Source organism: Vigna unguiculata, chromosome 7 (genome assembly GCF_004118075.2).
Source record: "Vigna unguiculata cultivar IT97K-499-35 chromosome 7, ASM411807v1, whole genome shotgun sequence".
Classification (NCBI taxonomy): Eukaryota; Viridiplantae; Streptophyta; class Magnoliopsida; order Fabales; family Fabaceae; genus Vigna; species Vigna unguiculata.
The window spans coordinates 26,687,148-26,710,838 of record NC_040285.1 but is presented as its reverse complement, the minus strand read 5'-3'; the positions used below and the strand labels follow the sequence as shown (position 1 = coordinate 26,710,838).

Below are 23,691 nucleotides of genomic sequence, written 5' to 3'. Positions count from 1 at the left end.
AATAAACATAATAATAAAATTTTGACATAGATTTTGTATCTTTTGAACTTCAATATATGTTAGATAGTGAAAAAAAATATTAAATTACAATATGATTTTTATATTACATTAAATTTTTATATTGCAGTAAATAAAAGTTATTTATACAATTAAAGTGAAAAAAATTACAGTATGATTAATAGTGAGTTATAAAATAACAAATAATTATATAGAATATATCGAAATATTATTCTACATGATGAAAATAAACAATAAATAAAAATATTAAAAAACTAACAAATGTGTGTTTTAGAAATAATTTGAGAGACTATCGAAAGAAATCGCACAAAGGAAATCAAATGTATAATTAAGGTATGATAAAATGAAAAATACTTTAGAGAACTAATTATTAAATTACGTTTGAAGTGGTTAAAATTAAATAGAAATATCATTAGTGACCAAAAAATTTGTTAAATTACAAATAAATTAGTAATTAAATTGGTCACTAAATCAAGTATCGATTCGATCATTGAATCAGTCACTAATTTAGTCATTGATTCAAACAATAAATCAACTACTACCACCAATGACGAAAAATAGTGACTGATATGGGTTACTGACTAAATCAATCACCATTTCATGTTTTTCTTGTAGTGAATTATCATATACTATTCCTAAATATCATTATATATATATATATATATATATATATATATATATATATATATATATATATATATATATATATATATATATATAAAATTTTAACCACTTCAAACAGAATTTAAAGTGAAAAAATTACATTATGATTAATAATGAGTTATAAAATAAAAAATAATTAGATAGAATATATCGAAATGTTATTCTACATGATAAAAATAAAAAACAATAAATAAAAATATTAAAAAACTAACAAATGTGTGTTTTAGAAATAATTTGAGAGACTATCGAAAAAAATCACACAAAGGAAATCAAATGTATAACTAAGGTATGATAAGACGAAAAATATCTTAGAGAACTAAGAAAACTTTTCAAATATCAACATATATACTTAATGGTTGAAAAATAACGAAAATTATTTTAATGAAACAAAAGAGTTCTTTAAATTAAACAAAAATTAATAATAATAATAATAATAAGTAAAGAATTTTTTTATATTACCTTAAATTGAGAGTATAAACATTCTCATGTGAAAGGAAAATTTATAATAAATAAAAATATTAAAAAATAATATAAATATTCAAATGTGAGGCATAATATTTTTTTTATTAACATACATCATTTTAACATAATTACATAAAGGTTATGATAAGATAAAAAATATATTGGAGATGAGAATGAGTTTCATGACAAATGAAATAATTAAAAGAAAAAAAAATAGAAAAAAAAATAAAATATATATATATATATATATATATATATATATATAGGAGTTACTTGATTAATTGTGAATATTTTAATAATTTAAACGAGAATGGAGATATGGCGGGGACGGGTATTATGGCGGGTATATGTACATCCCCATACCCATCCCCATACCCAACTGAAAAAGTCGGAGATTCCCCATACCCAGTCAATGCCGGGATTCCCCGTCAAAACGGGGACGGGTTCGGGCAATACCCACGGGGACGAGTTTATTTGCCATCTCTACATCAAATATTAAATTAAACAATTCTGAGAAACAATGCTGCACATGAAATAGAACAAATGAAAACTAAACATTAATTACGAATGATCCTACAACAATTCACAGCATGGAGTGATATACATAAAAAAGGAACCCCAAGTTCTTTCTATACAGAATCATCACAGTTCACACATACATAATCTGAATCCGAAACTGCTGATTTTTCAGACGACACAATACTGATCATTCACATATACTCATCTACATATAATATACCTAACAAGCAGGGTAAGCTTGCTTTTACTGACTTTTTGTACAACAAGTTGCTATTGGGCTATAGACAATCAAACATATGAGCTATTTAACGGGACAACTGGTAGAAGAAACGAAAGAAGTATGAAACTGTGTACAGTGTATTCTAAAACAAACGCTAAAAGCTGATTCTGTAATCCTGAACCTGGCTTCTATAGTGGTTTATGTTCATCGTCCTGATGGATTGGCAATTTGAGAGAAGATGACAGCAGAGTTATCATTACTGGGGTCTTGGCTAAGCCCTTTCTCGCTTTCAAGGCTGAGGTTTTTGTAATGAGCAGCCCTGTTATTGGTATTGTCTTCCAAGCTTACTTCTGAGAACTCACCTTCGTGATCTAGAGCAGCTGAACCATCTGTGCTTTTTTCCAAGTTGAGAGCGAATTCGAGGTTCCACAATAGGTCATTCATGGAGGGTCGTTCGAATCCAAGATCAGATACACATTTCTGAGCTGCATCAGCAAACTTGGTCAAGCTTTCAGGGTTCATCTTCCCTTTGATGCTGGGGTCAATGATGTCCTCAAGTGTTCCTCTTCTTATGTTGTACAATGCCCATTCCGCAAGACTTACCTGTTCCTTGGGAAGGTTAGGGTTGAGAGCAGGCCTTGCACAAAGGGCCTCAAACAGCACCACCCCAAACGAGTACACATCAGACTTCTCAGTCAACTGTTGCCTCCTGAAATATTCGGGATCTAAGTATCCAAAGCTACCCTTCACCACAGTACTGACATGACCTTGATTCATGTTTGGACCTGTTTTGGACAGTCCAAAATCTGAAACCTTCGCCACCCAGTTTTCATCAAGGAGAATGTTGGTTGTTTTCACATCTCTATGAATGATGGTGTATTTTGCTCCAGTGTGAAGGTAGTGAAGGCCTCTTGCGGCTCCTATGCAGATCTCCAACCTTTGCTTCCATGATAGCAGGTCCAATGGTTTGGTTCCCTTGTAAAGGTGTTCCCTCATGGTGCCAAGAGCCATGTAGTCATAAACCAGACACATCTCATCACCCTCCTCGCAAAAACCAATCAAGGACACCAAATGCTTGTGTCTCAACTTGGACAGCATCTCAATCTCTGTCTGGAACTCGTTCACTCCTTGTTCTGATTGCGGGTTCGATCTCTTCACTGCCACTTTGAACCCATTATCGATAACACCCTTATAAACCTTTCCAAACCCTCCCACCCCTATCACGTTAGATTCATCGAAATTCTTGGTTGCTTGCTTCATATCCTGTAAGGAGAAAAAGCGGCACAATCCTTGAGCCATGGCGGTTAGGTTGGCATGGCCCACACTCTTCCCTGATACTGTGGATTTGGTGCCTGCTGTCTGCGAATGGCCATAAAGAGGGAGCCAGCTGGACGTGGCGCTGTACGTCCCCGGAGTTCTCTTTTTCTTTTTCTGACGAGCAGCAACAATTATCAAAGCCACCAAGGCAAAACCTGCAGCACCCCCAGCAGTGCTTATAACAAAAGTCCTATTAGTCTCATGTTTGCTATGGAAAGTATTTGCCTTGCGCTCATATTGAATCAGCAAGTCAGAAGGTTGAGGATTGGGACCAGACAGGTCTGTGTCATTGAGCTTGAAGACCTCCACCCCGTTGAGTAACGCGTCGTAAAATTCTGGCTTTGATTCATTTGCAGGGTGCAAAGCAAGCCAGAGTTGATCATCACCTGGCCGATCTCTCACATATAATACATAATCCTTGTACGTTGGCACTCCTTTACCTCCGGACCACCCAATCACATCAGCAGCAGTCTCCGCTGTGCGGTTGTTGATGAAGATTTTGAAAACAATCTGATTCAATCTGGAATAGTGATACTCGCAGAAATGCAACCGGGTAAGATACATAGAATTCGGATCAACTTGGAATATCCATGTGAGATTGTAGCCCATGTTCATATTCTTATCGCCTCCCATGGATCGGGAAGTGGAGTAGATATCGACAGGAGCAATGGACTCTGGCAGGGTTTTGTAGTCGATTTTTTCATCCTTGGTAGCTTGGTTGGTGACACCAGTGGCAGAACCATAAATATAAGGCGTATCATCGTACCACATTCTGGATAGACCAGAATCATTATTTGGAGCTATGTATTGTCCTCCAACGTTTAACCTGAACATGGTCTGAAAATGCAGAGCGTTGGTCTCCATGGTTTGGCCGTCGAAGCCCAACAAGGGAGCCTCGTCAAACAACTCCGGCATTTCGACGAGCTGAATCCCATTAACAAAAGCAAAAGCTTTATCGTGCTTGGCAGAGGGCTTGAAGGTGACGGTGAGAGTGTCGGAATCCAAAGGCGCAAGGGAATACTCTCGGTCGAGGTAGGCCTGTGAGAGGGCTTGGCACGTGACGGAGGCGCTGAAGTTGGAAAGAAGCTTGAGGCTGTTTGCGGTGACGGAGAAATAAGAGTGAACGGAGTCGAAGGTGTCGTAAGAGGAGGGGTAGAAATGGAGCCTGAGCCAGTAACGTTTGTCACCTTGGATGGGGAACTTGTAGGATGTTTTGGTTTTGAAAATTCGTGCAGACATATATGGAACCTCGGACAAAAGCGAAGGGTCTTGGAAAGAGGCTTTGAACGTGAGGTCGTTTTTCGTTTTGAGGTACTTCTCGTCGGAGCTCCATTGTCTACCGTCGCTGTCTTTGCCACCGTTTTTGTCCAACCCACATCCCAACATCAAGGAATCGCTGCCACCTTCGTCTTTATCGGAGGAGGGTGCGGCTTTTAACAAGACAGGGAAGAAAAAGAGCAGCAAGAGACTCGCGCGGGTGTGCATGGATGAAGTGGAAGATGAGAGGATGAGGCGTACAGGAAAAGATTTTGTGTTGTGGCGTGATGAGAGAGGAACCAAAAAGGTGAATAAAAGGTGTTCTTTTTTCGTTTTCCTGTACGCCAGAATCTAACAATAAACTGTATTGGATTGGTGTCTGTTCTATGTGATGGAAACGATGGTTGCAACACTATTCCACCATCGCCGTGAATCGTTAATGCTGGTGTAAACGTTAAACCTGGATTGGTGGAACCGGCCCAAACCAGGCAAAGAAACACAACACGATCCTAAACTTTATTATTTAATATTATTTTCTTCAGGAGTTAGTGGTCTGGTTTGCTCCAGAATTCAGATTTCGGAAGATTTTTTTTTTTCCTTTCCGTTGTGCGCTTTTGGGAACTGATGATAGAGAGTGAGAATCGTAATTGTGCTTCCAGGGGTTGCGACATTTTTTGAATCCTAAACGGGCGAGTATGAGCTATTTTTAGCATTCCATATCCATACAATTTGGGAGTGACAATCTGTCATTTTTTGCTCACAGTATTAGATAGGAAAAATCAGCGACAACAGAAAATGTTTGCTTTCATATGAGTTAATTTTTGAATAAAAAAAATTGATTAAATAATATACAAAATCTTGTTTTCATACAATTTTAATATTGATAATCCCCGTATTACGTTCCAAGTGTATTGCTACTTAAACGTAGAACAAATATTTTACTTCTTTCTATCCGAACCAACCCTTTTATGATAACCCATATTTAGAAAATTTCTAATTAGTCAACTTTAATCCAATCTGATGATGATGATGATAGGAGAACCCATATTTAGTATACTAAATAAAAATTAAATGATTAAACCTTCTGCCACAATTATTATTAACCCAGTAGGATGAGTTCAGTTAATCAAGTAAGAAAATAGACAAAGTTTTCATGAGATCATAAATTATAACGTAAAATTGAATAGAACAAACCTTAAGTACCAGTCTTGTCCACTAAAGATTACGTGCATATTATATATATATATATATATATATATATATATATATATATATATATATATATATATATATATATATATATATATATATATATATATATATTAAACATTCGCTTAAATTTATAATTTGATAAAAAATTTAATGTGGACTTATAAAATTGTAAGAGTCATATTACAATATAAAATATGTTTAGGCCATATAATTATAAGTGTTGAAAACTCTTAGAGATTATCAAAATATGAGTGATATAAGATACATAATAAATATAAGAGATATGTTACGAGAGAATTTTATTATTTTATTTTATTCATAATTTTTTTTTATCTATCTATCTATCTATCTATCTATATATATATATATATATATATATATATATATATATATATATATATATATATATATATATATATATATAAATAATGTAGCGATATAAAGTGAAATAATTTTTCATGATTTTTTTTTCTAAAAATAAAATTATAAAATTATTAATTCGATAATTTTTCTTTTTCAAATGTGGATTTATAATTCAGTTCTTTTACCTATCATTTTAGGTTTCTCGAAAACTTTGACATTTTATCTTTTTTAATATCTTTGATAGAGATGTCAAAAAAATTTGTATCAGCGAGTATCTGCGGATAAAGTCCACAACATGTATGAAATAGATATTGTAAATGGATACCCACGAATAACGGGTACGGGTATTTTTAATACTCGCATATTAACGGGACAGGTACATGTATCCTGTATCATAGTATCCGTACCCGTGGATACCCGTACCCGCTATACTCTAATTTAAATTAAAAAAAACATGATTAAAATATTAACATATTGATTTTGAATGATTTATTTTTTTATTCAATTAGTTTAAAAAAATCATTTTTTTGTAAAATGTCATTCAACACTAATTAAATGAGTTATTTGGACTTTTTTTAAAATCTATGAATGTTATGTATTTTTTTTATTTGAATTTACGATTAATATATGTTGTTAAATATTTATTTTTTATTATTTTTGTAAATACCTGCGGATATAAATACGAGTATGAGGCGAATAGGGTACAAAGAAGCTACTACCCGTACTCTACCCGCCCCGTTGGCATCCCTAATCTTTACCCAACTAACTAGAGATGGCAAATAAACCCGTCCCCGTGGGTATTGTCCGAACCCGTCCCCGTTTTGACGGGGAATCCCCGAATTGACTGGGTATGGGTATGGGGAATCCCCGATTTTTTCAATTGGGTATGGGGATGGGTATGGGGATGTACATATCCTCGCCATATTACCCGTCCCCGTTTAAATTATTAAAATATTCCTAATTAATTAAATAACCATATATATATATATATATATATATTATTTTTTATTTATTCTAATTATTTGGTTTGTCATTAAACTAATTTTGCATTTCAATTATATTTTTCATCTTATCATAATCTTTATGTAATTATGTTCAAAAATATGTATGTTAATTAAAAAATTTTATGTCTCACATTTGAATATTTCTATTATTTTTTAATATTTTTATTTAATGTATATTTTTCTTTCACATGAAAATGTTTAATACTCTCAATTTAAGTATTTAATAGCACAAACATTTCGTTTACTAGGTAATATAAAAAAAATCATTTACTTATTATTCTTATTATTAGTTTTTGTTTCATTTGAATAACTTTTTTATTTCACTAAAACATTTTTTGTTATTTCTCAACTACTGAGTATATATGTTGATATTTGAAAAGTTTGCTTAGATCTCTAAGATATTTTTCAACTTATCATACCCTTAATTATACATTTGTTTTCTTTTGTGCGATTTCTTTCAATAGTCTCTCAAATTGTTTGTAAACATTTTTTAATTTTTTAATATTTTATTTCTTGTTTATTTTCATTATGTATAATACTATTTCGATATATTTTATTTAATTATTTTTTATTTTTTAACTCATTATCAATCATACTATAATTTTTTCACTATAATTATATAAATAACTTTTATTTACTACAATATAAAAATTTAATGTAATTGTCATTAATATTTTTTATCACCATCCAACATAATTGAAGTTCAAAAGATACAAGATCTATGTTAAATTTTATTATTATGATTATTATTTGTTCTTTGTATCATTTTGATTAAGTAATGTATTATAACTTTTATTAGTGTATAAAAAAGAGATTCATTAGAATTTAAAATATTGAAGTAAACAAACATTTAAAATATATTTTAATTTTAATATTTGTTTCCTTTTATATTTTTTTTAAAAGTATTTTTAAATTTCATCAACTAGGTTTCATTAATGTTTGCAAATTTAATAAATGTGTTGGTTCTCATAAAATTTTATATGGTATTATAATCTAAAATGTAAATAATTATAATTTATTTTAAACTTTTATTATGATTATTATTTGTTCATCAAATGATGTATTATAACTTTTATTAGTATATAAAAAAGATATTCATTAGAATTTAAAATATTGAAGTAAACAAACATTTAAAATATATTTTAATTTGAATATTTGTTTTTTGCTTATACTTTAAAAAAAATATTTTTAAATATTATCAACTAGGTTTCATTAATGTTTGTAAATTTAATAAATGTGTTGGTTCTCATGAAACTTTATTTGGTATTATAATCTAAAATGTAAACAATTATAATTTATTTTAAACTTTTATTATGATTATTATTTGTTCTTTGTATCATTTTGATCAAATGATGTATTATAACTTTTATTAGTGTATAAAAAATATATTTATTAGAATTTAAAAGATTGAAGTAAACAAACATTTAAAATATCAATTATGTTCTTTGTATCATTTTGATCAAATGATGTATTATAACTTTTATTAGTGTATAAAAAAAGATTTATTAGAATTTAAAAGATTGAAGTAAACAAACATTTAAAATATATTTTAATTTGAATATTTGTTTTTCTTTTATATTTTTTAAAAAATATTTTTAAATTTTATCAATTATGTTTCATTAATATTTGCAAATTTAATAATTGTTTTAATTCTCATGAAATTTTATTTGGTATTATTATATAAAATGTAAACAATTATAATTTATTTTAAAGTATTTGATATGGAAGAAACAATCATCATTCTAATATTGAATATTTGATAATATTATGTTTCCTTTATCATAAAAATTTTATTATTTTATAAAAATTAATTAAAATTAATATTGAAGTAGTAAGAAAATGAATATGGGTATGGGTACGAGGTTATACCCGGTGGGGATGGGGATGGGTCAAAAGTTTAATACCCGTTGGGTTTAGGTATGGGGATGAGGATGAATTTTTTTTACGGGGATGAGTATGGGATAGCGAAACCCGTGCCCGCCCCGCCCCGTTGCCATCCCTACAACTAACATTATTTCCTAATAGATCATTAGAAGATTTAATTACATTTTATATACAAGATCATTAATCCTAAATTGCTGGGATAAATAACTTACGATATAAAAATATAACATAAATCAAGTTCTTTAATTGAAATTTATAAAAAAAAATTAAATAGAAAAAAAAGGTTAAAATTTATTTAAAAAATTTTAAAATATAGCAAAATATATAATTTTATAATTGAAATTTATTAAATTTTGAAAATAGAAAAAGTTTTCTAAAAAAAGTTTTATTTTAGAAGAAATACAAAATTTCCTTCTCTTATAAAAGTTTAATTTTCAAATTTATAGAAGTTTTATTTTAAAAAATTCGTTTTGATTTCAGTAATATTCAATTTTATGTTAACAATCAATAACAAACATAATTTAGGGAGTTTTTCTTGCATAATACATTTTTATTTATTGGCTTTAATATATATTTGGTCCTTATTTTTATTTAATTTAGTCCTCATTTTTGTTTTGTGTTCAATTAGGTCCCATTTTTGTCAAATTTTGATCAATTTAGTCTTTTTTTACTAACGGTATTTAAATAGTTCACGTTTTTCAACCATGCAGGTCACGTGTCAACTACTATTCCTTTTCTTTTTTTTTTTTCTGTTCATTATTCGGTCAACCAAGCAACACAATTGAGAATCAATTAGTAACTTAATTAACATAAATAAGTTAGTAATCAAAATGAATTAAAGAGTGATTGACCGAATAATGGATCCATAAGAAAAATTATAAATTGAGACCAAATATCTGGTTATTAAAACTTTTGTTTCACATTACCTGTAACATTTATTGTTTTAACTAACGATTTATGATGACTTTAGCATCAAATGAGTTTTACATGTACACCTCGATCTGTTAATAAATATGCACATCAAACGAATAATATTAGACAAGACTTAAAGGACTTAGAAATTATTTAACTAAATATTCAACCCTACATCCGAAAGTATAATTCTTGAAAATAATATATTAATATATGGGTATGGTAATTTAGTTATATATATATATATATATATATATATATATATATATAATTCTCATCTCATATTTAATTAAAAAAAATAAATATTATTTATATTCATTCTTATTAATCGAAGTAGTTTTCGTCACTAGAGGGTCGAATAATACTAATATTTGTCATTGTTTTCCACTTCATTCTTATTAATCAGAGTGGAATTTCACTGCATATAGTTGCTATTGTATATGCTATATTTTTTTTTCCCGATTAATACACTCTTATAATAATAGAACAAGCAATTATATAAAGAAATCACAAACAGACATGATTTGGAGAGTTTTTCTTGCATAATACATTTTTATTTATTTATTTTTCGTAATCGATAACGCGTACACGCGTACATTCTAATATATATAACTTTGATGACTTTCACTTAACATTGAATTAACTTTTTTAATTAAAAAACAATGGAAATGAAAGTTAATATAAAAACTATATTTTTTTTTTCTTCACTTCTTTCCTATAAAATATTTAATTATCTACTCTTTCTATTTATTTATTCTCTCTTTCCATTTCATTTAACTTCAATCAATTTCATTTTCACTCATTTTTCACACATTTATATTCTCTTCCACCCTTTAAATTTCTTTAATTCCGACCAACAAAGGTTATGGGTAAGTTTAGTAAAAATTCAGTCATTCAGTGATGATTTTTTTCAAATCCTAAATATTTTAGAAAATTTATATGCACTACTAAGAAATTAAATAGTTGCAATTAGCTTGAAAAGAATTCAATAAAAAAATTAATGATTTATCGTACCAAATAAATCTAGTAATATAATGTTATATTTTTTTTTTTTTTATAGCTGATGAACAATATTCTTGCAATCTTAAAACCTTGTTTTTCAAGTTAAAAAAAAATAAGTTTTTTACTTTAACGAGAAATTTTATATGGTCTTTTAAATAACTATTATAAATTTATAATAATTTTATGTATTAAATTCTGTAATATGTGATAATATAAAATTATGTTACTTAATTTTTCTGATTTTTTTTAATAAAAAACTAGTTTTTTAATAATAATTAGAAATAAATTTTCCCAAAAATCCCTATTCATCGAAAACTAAATAATTTGTTATAGAACTAGAATGATGTTAATAAGAAGCTTTGTATTTCATTTTGTGGTTGATTGTGATTATAATTTTACTTACCTAAACATTAATGACAAACAATTTTGGCATGAATTTAGCGAGTAACAGTATGTGGTGATGATTTAAAACACAAAAGTGAAGAAGAAGATCGAAGTGGAGAGACACGTGAGTTGAATTATTGTTACGTATGATCCCAAAGATTCCACCAGAATGTAGCAACGCCCTTGAAAAAAGCAGAAGATGCAACATAGCCTACTAAATATTGCTCCTAAAATGTTGGCGCTGACAGTTACAAATGGACGGTGGAAACTGAAAGCCCCAACTCAAAACCCGCCAATATTAGAACACACTATCCTCTTCCTTTTCCCTGTCGCACTCCACCAACAATTCATTAATTTATCCACCATAATCCGTTTACCTTTCACGGCGAGGCCACGCAAGGCGCCTCCCCCTTGCCGCCTCCGCCGTCACAACCACCACATCAATTTCAATTCCTCCACAACCACCCTCTGCGATGGAGATCCATCACCATCACCATCATCATATGAGAGAGGAAAAGCAGATGGAGATTCATCACCACCACCATCATCATCATCATCATCATAATCATCATAACGAGATGGTGGTGTCATCTTCCTCTTCTTCTTCCTCATCGCCGAGTGAGTCAGACGAGGAGTTGCAACACATGTTGTTGGCGCCACCATTGTGGAAGAAGAGGTTGTCGAAGCAGTTATCGATGTGCGAGAAGCCAAGGGACATTGCATGGGAAAGAAGGCGGATGCAGGAGCGGCGGAGAAGTTCGACGGTATGTGATGATTTGACCGACGAGGACCTGAATGAGCTTAAAGGGTGTATAGAACTTGGATTCGGATTCAACGAGGAAGACGGTCAGAGACTGTGTAACACCTTGCCCGCACTCGATCTTTATTTCGCTGTCAACCGCAGGTTGTCTCCTAGCCCTGTCTCCACCCCTCAGAGTCGTTCCTCTTCCCTCGGAGGTCGTTCTTCCTCGTTTGGAAGCCCTAGAAGTGACTCTGACTCTTGGAAGATTTGTAGCCCAGGTCCCTTTATCTTCTTCATTCAACATTCATTATTCATTATTCACTATTATTGCTTTAAAGTACAATCTTTTTTTGCAGGGGATGACCCTGAACATGTGAAGACCAAGTTAAGGCATTGGGCTCAAGCCGTAGCCTGTTCTGTGATGCAATCATCTTGAGAAAATAACCTGTGGGATGTTCTGTACAGAGAAGGGACGAAACAAAAACAGAAAAAAATAATAAAAGAAGAGACTTTGCTTAAACTGTATTACGATTATTCCTTGGGAAGGGATTTTTTGACGGAGGCTAACAGATTCACTTTGCTGGGTCGAATTTGGAATTTGGTTAGAGCAGAGGCATGGACGCAATTATGATGAACCCAGATTTCTTGAGCGATTTTATTTATTCTGTTTTTGATGTTCTAATCCTAAAGTGTCCCTGGCAGAGTGTATTTGAATTCCTATAGCTATTTTTTGGATGAAATGGTAAAAAGTAAAAAAACAATAGCAAAGTGGGTTCAGTTCAGGATAAGAGCTCTCACTGTGAAGACACTTAAGAGATTTCACACCAATCATGAGTATATACATAAATATATATGTATTAATAGATGATCAGTGTTACGCCCTTTCCTTAGCTTAGGACATCCTTTCACATGTTGTGACTTGATTGTAAAACATAAACTTGCAAAAATGTAATTGTTGATTATGGCGTACTCATTTTCTTTCCCCCAATCCCTTTTTCTTCTATTTTCTCCATTCTTTTCGTGGTGAAACCCAAATTAATTGTCCTATCCATACATAAAAACGATTTTTTAGTCGAAATACCAAAATATTAAAAATTTACTACTTCTTTCAGAAAGAAGAAAATAAAATATTATATATATTTTCTGTAAAACGTAAAACTTAAAATAAAGAGAAAAAAAATATCTTATAAAGAATTCAATGTAAAGAGGATATTTTTATTAACATTAAGACATGTTTAAATTTATACAATACCTATATTTGTCATCCATATTCACTAGATTCAATCTTCATTACAATGGGAAGAGATCTCATAAGAAGCAACTGCTAATTATGTATATTATAATTTTTCTAGATTAATACACTTTCATCACATAACGAGTAAGAAAACAAAAATTATGCAAAGTGTTTAATAAAGTGTTGTAAACTCTTATCGAACACAGCTTTTTGTTTTTATTTTTACCTACAAATAAAACTTGAAGCTAAATATGTAAAATGGGTATACAACTTCATAAATGCAGCTAAATTGTGGTGATCTGAAGAAATTTCCTTGCAGTTGGGTGGCCATAATAAATATGATAAAGAAAAGAAGTTGTCATGCTGTGGAGAATGGTTCATGCAACCTAGATTTCAACTAAAATAAGTTTTACCCCAAAATTTCAATCCATTTCTTCGTATATATTTTAGTGTAGTTAAAACTAATATATAATTGATATTTTAAAAAATGACATGATTTGTTATAAGTATATTATTTTTGTTCGTAGTGATTTGATCATTAGTAAGTTTAGTCACTTCAAAAGATTGAATCTACGATCATTCATGGCTCGTGAATGATACTTGTAGCACTCATTTCAACTTAATTTGTAAATAAAAGGAGTTTCTAAGTTTAACCCAATCATTTGATAACCTGGTTTTAAGATAATATGACTATTAAATAAATAAAATTTTATATTTATAACATAAAAGAGATAATTAAGTGTAAAATAATCATTATAGGAGTGTAAAAAATATTGGTATCAAAATATTGTGATGGTTCTTAAAAATTTCTTCACACGAGCATTTCATGATCCTTTGGGCTAAAGATGACAACAGGTCGGGTCGGGCACAGATAGTGTCTATCCGACCTAAACAAAAAAATTCATTTGTTACATGTTTCGTTATCCACGCTGATATCCATTTAAAAAATATTCTTGGGTATTTTAAAATTCACTAATATCCGTGGATACCCGCAAATATTTAAAAAATATATTTTATAAATTTTTAAAATTAAATTTATATAAAATTACAAAAAAATGTAAAATAAAATGTAAAATAAAATAAAATAAATATTAATTTAATTTGATCTAATAAAATATAATTTTAATTAAATTTAACTTAATAAAACATAATTTTAATTTTAATTTTTTATAGATAATAGGTATCCGCAAATGAGGATAATATGATGCTTGTACCCGACCCGTTTATAAATAGGTATTAAAATACTTGATATCTGTTACCCGTGAATAACAAATATCCACAGGTATTAATTATTTGTCATGGATTCTATCTGTAGATATTCTCGGATACAAATATTTTTATCATCCCTAATTTGGACTAATGAAGATTGAACTTTATTATTTAGGTCCATATAACTAAACCCTAAACCCTAAACAATAATATGGGTTGTTTATTCATTGCACTCCCTCTTTTATTTTTGCACTTCCATATATGTGATGTAATGATAATTTTATTCTTTCTTTCTCCCCTGCTCCAGCCATGTATCCAGCGGTGGTGCACCTATTTACTTCCAGTGCCACCTTTAGATCTACCATATGAGAAAGGAAGGAGAAGAACAGAAAAAAGCATAGGATCATAGGATCATACTATGGAAGAAAGGAACATCATTCTAGAATGATCTTTCGAAACATCTGAAAATTATTTTTCTAAATATGTTTTAAATTTATAATGTAATTTTGGATTCAGATTTTTTTCAATGTATATTTCAAAATGCATTATTTTTAAAGCATTCAGAATTCTGTAATTTAGAAAGTATTATGGACTTCTTATGATGCTCCCGATGGTTTAATTTTGCTCAAGTATTTATATCGGACACGCATCCATATTTTATACTTTAAGATATTTTATCAATACTTATTAATGAAGTATCTAATCTATAAAACAATAATATTTTTATAATGATACTAATTTATAATTTTTTATAGGTTAAATTACTCTTTTGATTCCTTTATTTGTCATGAAATTTCAGTTTAGTCTTCGAGTTTTTCGTTGTCTCAATTTGGTCCTCATTTTATTAAAAATAACTCAATTTGGTCTCACCGTTAACTTTGACCAGACGGTATTAAAGTCAATACCACGTGTCAATTTATGGTTTTTTTGATTTTTTAAATTCTTTTTAATTTTTTAAAAAAAAATTTAATTTTTTTTTCTTTTTGACACGTGTCACTTAACAGTTGTGCCATGTGTCAAAAAAGTAACTCAATTTGGTCCTTATATTTTTTTATAGTTTTAGTTTAGTTTCAATTTTTGTAAAAATGAAGTAATATTGTCCTTCCTCAAATTCACACTAAATTTACTTTTTTATAAATTTTATGGTGATATTCTTACTAAAATTAACGTTTTATTAAATATTTCTATAAATATTTTAAATTAACTTTAAATTCTACACAAAATATTGGACTTTGATTTTATTTTGAACTTGAAATTTAGTTCCTAAACTTGTATGTGACAAGTTATTTGATTTTTAATATTTACTAAGTTTGTAATATATGATACATTTGATGCCTTTGTATATAATTACAAAATTGTTAATTTTTGAAATTAAGTTTGGGGTTTAACTTTGTTTAATAATAAAACTAAAAAAAAACTTATTTAAAAATATTTCTACAAATACTTAATAAAAATGTCAATTTTATTAGGTTAAATCATTCTAGAGGTCCCCATTTTTGTAGCGAAATCTCAAGTAGGTCCCCCCATTTTTATTTGAATCAATTGAGTCCCTATTTTTGAAAATTCGTTGCAATCAGTTCCTTTCAGTTAGTTGTCCAGTAATAGTGCTAATTATGTGCCACGTGTCAGCACGTGATTTTTTTGATTTTTTTTTTTTTTTAATTTTTTTGTTATAATTTTTTTAAAAAAGTTTAAAATTGTCACGTGTCAATCTGACATTGTGCCACGTGGCAGAGACAATGTGATGTGGTAGTGACAGTGCCACGTGTCACTATTGGATGTGAAAAGTCTCAATGTAGTCCTTATATTTGTTATTTTGTCTCAATTTAGTTCCAATTTTGTTAAAATTGAATTAATTTCATCCTGTATCAAATTTAAATTTTATATAAATTTTACAACGGTATTTTTATTATAGTTGATAATTTTAAATATTTATATATCCATAATTTATAGATAAATGTTGGTGTTGTTTTAAAAATAAAAACTTTATAAATTCAAATATAAAATTTTAAAAAAATTATAACAATTCTAACGTTTGTGTATAAATTATATATAAAAAAATAATATGGGCTGTTTATTCATTGCACCTCCCTCTTTTATTCTGCACTTCCATAGATGTGATGTAATGATAATTTTATTCTTTCTTTCTCCCCTGCTCCAGCCATGTATCCAGGGGTGGTGCACCTATTTACTTCCAGTGCCACCTTTAGATCCACCATATGAGAAAGGAAGGAGAAGAACAGGAAAAGCATAGGATCATAGGATGGAAGAAAGGAACATTAATTTTTTAAATATGTTTTAAATTTATAATGTAATTTTAGATTCAGATTTTTTTAATGTATATTTCAAAATGCATTATTTTTAAAGGCATTCAGAATTCTGTAATTTAGAAATTATTATGAAGTTCATATTATATTCTCCCATACATTAATTTTGGTCACATATTTGTGTTGAATATGTATCTATATTTTATACTTCAAGATATCTTTTTGTTACTTACTAATGGAACATCTGATTTATAAAATAATAATATTAATTTATAATTTCTTTATATTAACAACTTTATATATATATATATATATATATATATATATATATATATATATATATATATATATATTATATGTATGATATCGATATTTTCAAGATAAACATAGAAACTAATAAGATACTTATATCAATACACATATCGAGAATATCGTAATAAAACTTCTGCACAGATAAATTAAAGAAAATTGCGTGAATTTACTTTTAAAATACATCATAATTAATCGTATTAAACAATATAATTATTAGCTAATTATTTTCTTGTTCAGGTATCTTCCAACGGAATTAAATCAGTATAAAACAAAAACTTCAATAGTAATAAATTCTGTATAATAGAAATTATAGGATGTCATAGTTTTGTTAATTAATATTATCATTATTAATAAAAATAATGAAATAGTTATTATTATTATTTAGAAACAAACAATAAATTATTATTTTAATTTATTTTGTTATATTTTTTCATCTTTTTTTATTTTCTTGTCTAAACTTTTATGCTGTATCGATCTGGTTTCTTGAATTTATTTTGCTTAAACAATAGATTATTAAAATGGAAATTAAGATATTATTTTGCTGGAAAGTGCAATGGGGAGAAAGCAAAGGAAAAGGAAATTAAACAGCCCTAAAGAGAGAGGGAAAGTGAAATCAATCCTCAATCAAATAGCATATACAGACATGCCACACTTCCAGATCTAACCTACGTTCCCAAATGTCCAACATTCCCACCGCCGGCTATGGCACCATCGCCGGCGCCACCACTGCCACTCCGCCGACCACCACCACCACCTCCTTCGTCACCCCTCGGCCATGGCGCGAGTTCCTGGACTTCTCAGCCCTCTCCCGCCCCTTCTCCTACGACGATGCCATGATCCGACTCCGAAGAAATCTCAGCTACTTCCGCTACAACTACGCCGCCGTAACACTACTCATCGTGTTCCTCAGCCTCCTCTGGCATCCCATCTCCATGATCGTCTTTCTCCTCGTCTTTGTTGCCTGGTTCTACTTCTACTTCTCTCGTCACGGCCCCCTCGTCGTGTTCAACCAAACCCTCGACGACAGAGCCGTGCTCTGCGGTTTGGCGTTTATCACTGTCGTCGCGCTCGTCTCCACTCACGTTGGCCTCAACGTCTTGGTGTCTTTGATCGTCGCCGTGGTGTTCGTTGGCCTGCACGGTGCGTTTAGGGTTACTGAAGATTTGTTTCTCGAGGAGGAAAGTGGGTTGCTTTCCGTTGTGGGAACTCAGCCTCTCAGAACTAATTATACCCCCATTTGATTACATTCAATTCCGCCACCACCATCGGGTTTTTGAATTTTTCTTTTCCTAGTTTGAGAAGTATAAATGTGCAATTGAGAAAGGCAGGGCTCAATTTTCGAAGCTGGGTACTTGGTTTTGAAGAGTAGTCGCGAATCGCAAGTGTGTTAATTTCCTGAGTGGGGATGGGTTTGTAACTGTGTTTGTGGGGAGGCATTGATCAACATTGAATTGGGTATTGGAATTAGGTGTGGCTTTATCGATTTCTGTCATAGAGGCACGACGATTTTCCGAGGATAAAAATTTGTTCCCCATGGAGCTATTTTGCTTATTTATCAGTTCCTTGTTTACATTCTATTTGATAAGTTTGGGTCTCTTTCTGCATAACCTCATTTTCTTCCATCGCAGATCTGTAGTCTATTTAACGTGTCTTACAGATGACGGTTTTGTTTCTGTTGGCTGCTATGTTACTCGTGGTAATTTTCATCATTTGCTTAACCTTAAACTGAACTCGTTACCAAATGTTGATTGTATTTTGCTTGTAGTCTTGGAATTGTTCATTTTCTCATACCTGTTACAGGGGCGGGCCCTGTCATATTTTATGTTGGTTTGCTCTTTATTGATTGCATAGCCTTTTACTTGTGGACTTTCTGTAAAAATTTCTTTGGGGGGGTTTCTCGCGATTCTTTAAGCTGAAAGAAAGTGGAAGTCTTCCTCATCATTGTTGAATGTTGCTGGGAATAAGGTAAAGCACACTGAAAGGGTGAAAGGGGTGTGGGGGTGAGTTTGGGAAGAAAGCTATTATAATATTATAGTAAAGCGTATTAAAAGGGTACCTGAAAGATGGCTGGGTGAATATTATATGAAGATTAGTATGTGTCGATGCAATGATGAGCGGCGCATGTCTGGCGTGAATTGGTAATCAGCTTTTGCTCCCCCTGGTTTTTATGATGTTTATGTGAGGAGAGAAGATGAATGCAATCATGAATGGTTGGTTTAAGAATAACATTTGTCTTCACCTTTTAAGTTTTTGGTGATTTCCAGATATGATTCTTGATTTGTATGCTACAATGATTATTAGAATGGGACTAATTTTATCCTTGATGTATAGTTGTTTTGGAGGCTGCTGCTTGTCATGACGCGATTCTAAAGTTTATGCTTACTCTTTGGGTTGACATGCACGATGTCTCCCCCACTGTCTATTTGGTCGTTCATTTTAACTCTAAACTCCTCACTTTTGACGAATAGTTTTTGTGTGCCTCTATGTGTGTGTGTGTTTTTGTAGATGGTGATTAACGTAATAGTGCAGGAACTAGGAAGCCTTTTGACTTGAGATATGGATATGATAGAAATGTGTTTGAAAAATGACATTGGAATCTTTCATGGTTTGATGTAGTGTGTGGATACGGTCGGATCCTTGGAAAATGGTGGATGCCCATGACAGAAAGAAGAGTGCTTTCTGTTAGGTGTGCGAATTGATGTTTTGTTTCTACTGTTGTTATTCAAATTGTTCAAGAGAAAGTATACTAGTACAATAAATACAAAGTGAATAAGGGAGATACGAAAACAATAAAGTGAGATTAAATGTATGACGAGATTGAGCTATAAGGAGAAAAAATAATGTGTACGAAAATTGATGTGTGATAAAATCAATAATGTGATTGAGATAGAAGGATGCCAAGTAATTCATTTATCTATAGTTTATTAATTTTAGTATATAAATGGCTAATAATTTATCCATTATTTCTTCAAATCAAAGGGACAAAATTAATCCAACCGATTTTGTAGTTAGTTTTTTAAAATTTATCTTTAAAGAAATAAAAAAATTGTTTTACAAAATTTAATTTGGAAAACCTTTCAAAAACATAACTATAAAAATCTTTTTTTTAAATATCATTTTTTATAGAAAGACTGAATATCCATTCATAAAAAAATATTAATTGATAGATTAAAAAGAATTTTTATTAAATGAATATAATTTTAGATAAATCTTTAATAGATTAATAGACTTTTTTCATTATATCCATTATATACCAAAATAAAATTTATTTGATTCATCTGGTTTGTCTCTAAATACAAATTGATATGCAATTTTATTCTATGAATTGGTATGATCATTCTTCAACTTCAACCAAATATTTTAAAAAAGAATACAGTGATTAATTTGGATATTCCCACTCTAAGTATTTAACTATTACTTACTAATTAAAATTACTTACTAAACTGGAACAATTTTGTATTAGTTGGACCAAGTATTTAATGATGCAACTTAAATGGAAAGAAAACATGTATTTAACATGGTATAAGTTGAATAATTTATTTATTAGTATTTAAAAAAAAACTTCTATTTGTCTTTGACTTTGTCCAGTGTAATTTGCATTAAAATTCTTTATGCAAAATTACATATTAAAATAAAATGTCAAATACCTTAATGCAAGGCCAGGAACCTAACGAAAAACATTTTAAAAATTTCCAAGATGTAGCTCTTGAGCTATTTAATTCCAATGACCGATATAAAAATATACCCAAACTGTCTAGTAAACTAAATGGTTTGAAGTAACATTTTCTGATAATAGGAGAGTAAAATATGTTTTCGATATCTTAAATTTAAATTTTAAAGTGCTATTATTTTGACACACAACATATTTTTACACATACTTTACATCCACTATTTTACCTTTTAATCTTTTTCTTTCTTTACATATACAAAAGTTAACTTTTTTAAATGAAGAAAATACTTCTAAAAGTGAGCTGTCAAGTGGTGCATCTAGTGTCAAAAAACATTTTCCTAAATTTTAAAGGTAAGTTTTGGTCTCTCTAAATATATTATTCCTTCTTGGTCTTTCCAATGTTAAAAAGCACCACTTTTAGTCCACAAAATATTTAGATAACCCTCTACAAAGAAATAAAGTACTTCAAATAATGGTTCAGAATACTAACAATACTGTTTTTCAGAAATAGTTGAGAGAATCTAAAATCAAACTTCACAAAATTTTAAACAGATTACACATGTATTTTATCCTCTCTTTTTTTCATAGAATCATCTTTCATTACTCGAGTTTGACTCCAAAAACTCATTACAACTGTATTACTTCGAACTTAATCTCAAAACTATTAGCTAAACTAGGACACCCTTCCGCTAGTTAATTCACGTACTCGATGACCTCAATAAGAGAGCAGATTTTACACACCCCTCCTCCCCTTGAGGATAGTTTAAGGGAACATGAAATTCAAGAAGCCAAATAAAGCAGAAACCTAGGCCAACTATTGAAAGAGGTTCAAGCAAGACAACAAACATTCTAAAATTGAAAGAGACAAAATGATTCAAATTCCAGAGGTCCAATAGGTCATATTAACAAAAAAGTAACCAAGTAGATATCTATCAACAAGAAGTAAGTACCTAATCCTCCTCAAGGTTGATCGAGTCATTGAACTTTGCATACAAAATTTTCTTCAGTTCAGCCATCTGAGCAAGTACAGATTCTTTCTCCTCTTCAAGTTTTTCTAATTTTTGACTCGTCACCTCTTTCATCTGTTCAATCCTGCTCTCAACTTCATCCTTTGGCACATGAGCAAAAACCTCCCCTATTTGAAACCGAACCACCTCTTCATCTGTGAGAATCAACTCGTTGCTTGCATCCTCCAAATTATCATTTGATTCCTATAAAAAATACCTTGCTGTATTTGCATCATACTATGAAAAAAGAAGCCAAATAAATTTACCATAGCAAAATGCTTGGATGGCAGTGAAATTAAATTCACAGCACGACTGGCAGAACAGACACTTCACCAACAAGACAACAACTAAATTTCATTATGCCGTTGTGCATGTGTTTAAATATATTGAAACAGAGAGTAGAGAAAACAAATTAATAAAACTGAAATTTAAACCTTTTGTGCGAGTGTGTTAAGGATGTTACTTTAGTAGGTTACTCAAGCAAAATTAGAATTAGTTAGTCCACATACTCTTTTTTTGCAGGATATAATCATGTAATTGTCTTCTATCTTTTCTCTAATTCATTTTAGAATTGGGAGTCAATTTTCTTAACTTCACACAGTATCTATGTTCTTTCTAGTCCGCTGCCATAGAGTGTTGGCAAGAATCTTAACATTACTATCCTAACATAGTTCACACGGATCCAGGGAAATTTTTGGTATTGATACAAAGAAATTATTCACTTACGTCCTGTCTCTACCAAAGGCGTCTATCCACTCTACCAAAGGCATCCACCCAAGGATAGATATATTAATGAAAAGCTAAAAAAAGTATCAGTATTTACATGAAGTAGTTCAAGACGTTTGGAATACCCTTTTGCCACCTTCAATTCACATGTGTCCCAGTAAACTCAATTCGATGATGTTCGGTTTCCCTCAAAAGTAGGTTTACACACCAACATTTGGCTTTAACTCATGTTTCAATTGGTAACAATATCAAGGTTGATCTAGTAAACTCAGTTTGCAAAATGAAATTCATTACATTAACACTTGGGGGTCGTCATAAGTTCTAAATCTTAAGCATAGAGGGATTTCGATAAATATAACCAAAAAAGTAAATAAAATGCTCTGCACAAACACTACTAAACAGAAAGGGCTGATAGTAGAAACTGAACACGAATTAAAGAGTTGCATAGAATACCTTAGCGATTTTGATTTCATCTTCAAGCTCGTGAAAGCGATTATTCAACCTTCCAAATTTGTTGATGTTCTGTTGGTCCTCCCATGTCACTTCCGTCTCAGATCCACCCCCCTTTTCGGATTAAAAAAACAAAAACGATCAGCTTTAACATGAAGCCGAGGAAATAGCAAAGTGCAATCTGAAGAGTTATCATGGTTTTCCATTACCTGCTGCATTTTGTGATTCGAATTCAAATTAGGGTTTCTGATCCGACAACAATACAAGGATGACTAATGACTCCCCTTGTAATGTTAACAGGACTAATATTTGTACCGGTGCTATAACAAAATTTAACATTTAATAATAAAATAAAATTTATAGTATATAAAAATTGATTCATGTTATATATTGTATTTGAATTAAAATAATAACAATAATAATTTATTATTAATATATATATATATATATATATTATTTACAAATATAATAATTTAAATTATTATTAAATGATTTTTGAAAATAATATGTTGACCTTGGGAGCGATTGAAGTAATAGGATTTCTTGGATTCAAAACGAAGAGGCATGCCAAAAAATTGTTTTTATATATTTTTTGTTTTAAAAGTATAATTTATATATGAAACGGCAAAATTTTATTTTATAAACTTTAAGAAAAAATAAAGTAAAGAAAAGGAAAACATTTTAAATCTAAAATAATAATAAAACTATACTTATCGGTGATGTGTAGTAGATTGACTTCAAATATTGTTTTAAATCTAAATTAATCACATATACACTTTACACTTTGAAGTTTCACTACATATAATTTGTGAAAGAAGGAATTTTAAAATTTATTTTAAATGCTATTGGACATTTAA

The 23,691-nt window shown here is 30.2% G+C and overlaps 4 protein-coding genes across 4 annotated transcripts; 2 read left to right on the top strand and 2 right to left on the bottom strand.

Annotated features, from left to right (window-relative positions):
- Window positions 1–1,762: 1,762 nt before the first annotated feature.
- Window positions 1,763–4,896, bottom strand: LOC114192738 (receptor-like protein kinase ANXUR2). The gene has a single exon (XM_028082536.1). The coding sequence runs from the start codon at window positions 4,682–4,684 to the stop codon at window positions 2,087–2,089; it is 2,598 nt and encodes an 865-aa protein (XP_027938337.1). The 5' UTR covers window positions 4,685–4,896; the 3' UTR covers window positions 1,763–2,086.
- A 6,666-nt stretch (window positions 4,897–11,562) lies between these two features.
- Window positions 11,563–12,926, top strand: LOC114192652. Its single transcript, XM_028082426.1, has 2 exons — window positions 11,563–12,237; window positions 12,316–12,926. The coding sequence occupies exons 1-2, from the start codon at window positions 11,691–11,693 to the stop codon at window positions 12,393–12,395; spliced, it is 627 nt and encodes a 208-aa protein (XP_027938227.1). The 5' UTR covers window positions 11,563–11,690; the 3' UTR covers window positions 12,396–12,926.
- Window positions 12,927–17,516: 4,590 nt separating this feature from the next.
- LOC114191877 (PRA1 family protein E) lies at window positions 17,517–18,585 on the top strand. Its single transcript, XM_028081322.1, has one exon. It carries the CDS (start codon window positions 17,659–17,661, stop codon window positions 18,220–18,222), a length of 564 nt encoding a protein of 187 aa, XP_027937123.1. The 5' UTR covers window positions 17,517–17,658; the 3' UTR covers window positions 18,223–18,585.
- A 2,630-nt stretch (window positions 18,586–21,215) lies between these two features.
- Window positions 21,216–23,146, bottom strand: LOC114191876 (probable prefoldin subunit 4). The gene is made up of 3 exons (XM_028081321.1): window positions 23,044–23,146; window positions 22,838–22,948; window positions 21,216–21,862 (listed from the first exon to the last, which is right to left on the bottom strand). The coding sequence occupies exons 1-3, from the start codon at window positions 23,050–23,052 to the stop codon at window positions 21,602–21,604; spliced, it is 381 nt and encodes a 126-aa protein (XP_027937122.1). The 5' UTR covers window positions 23,053–23,146; the 3' UTR covers window positions 21,216–21,601.
- Window positions 23,147–23,691: the final 545 nt, after the last annotated feature.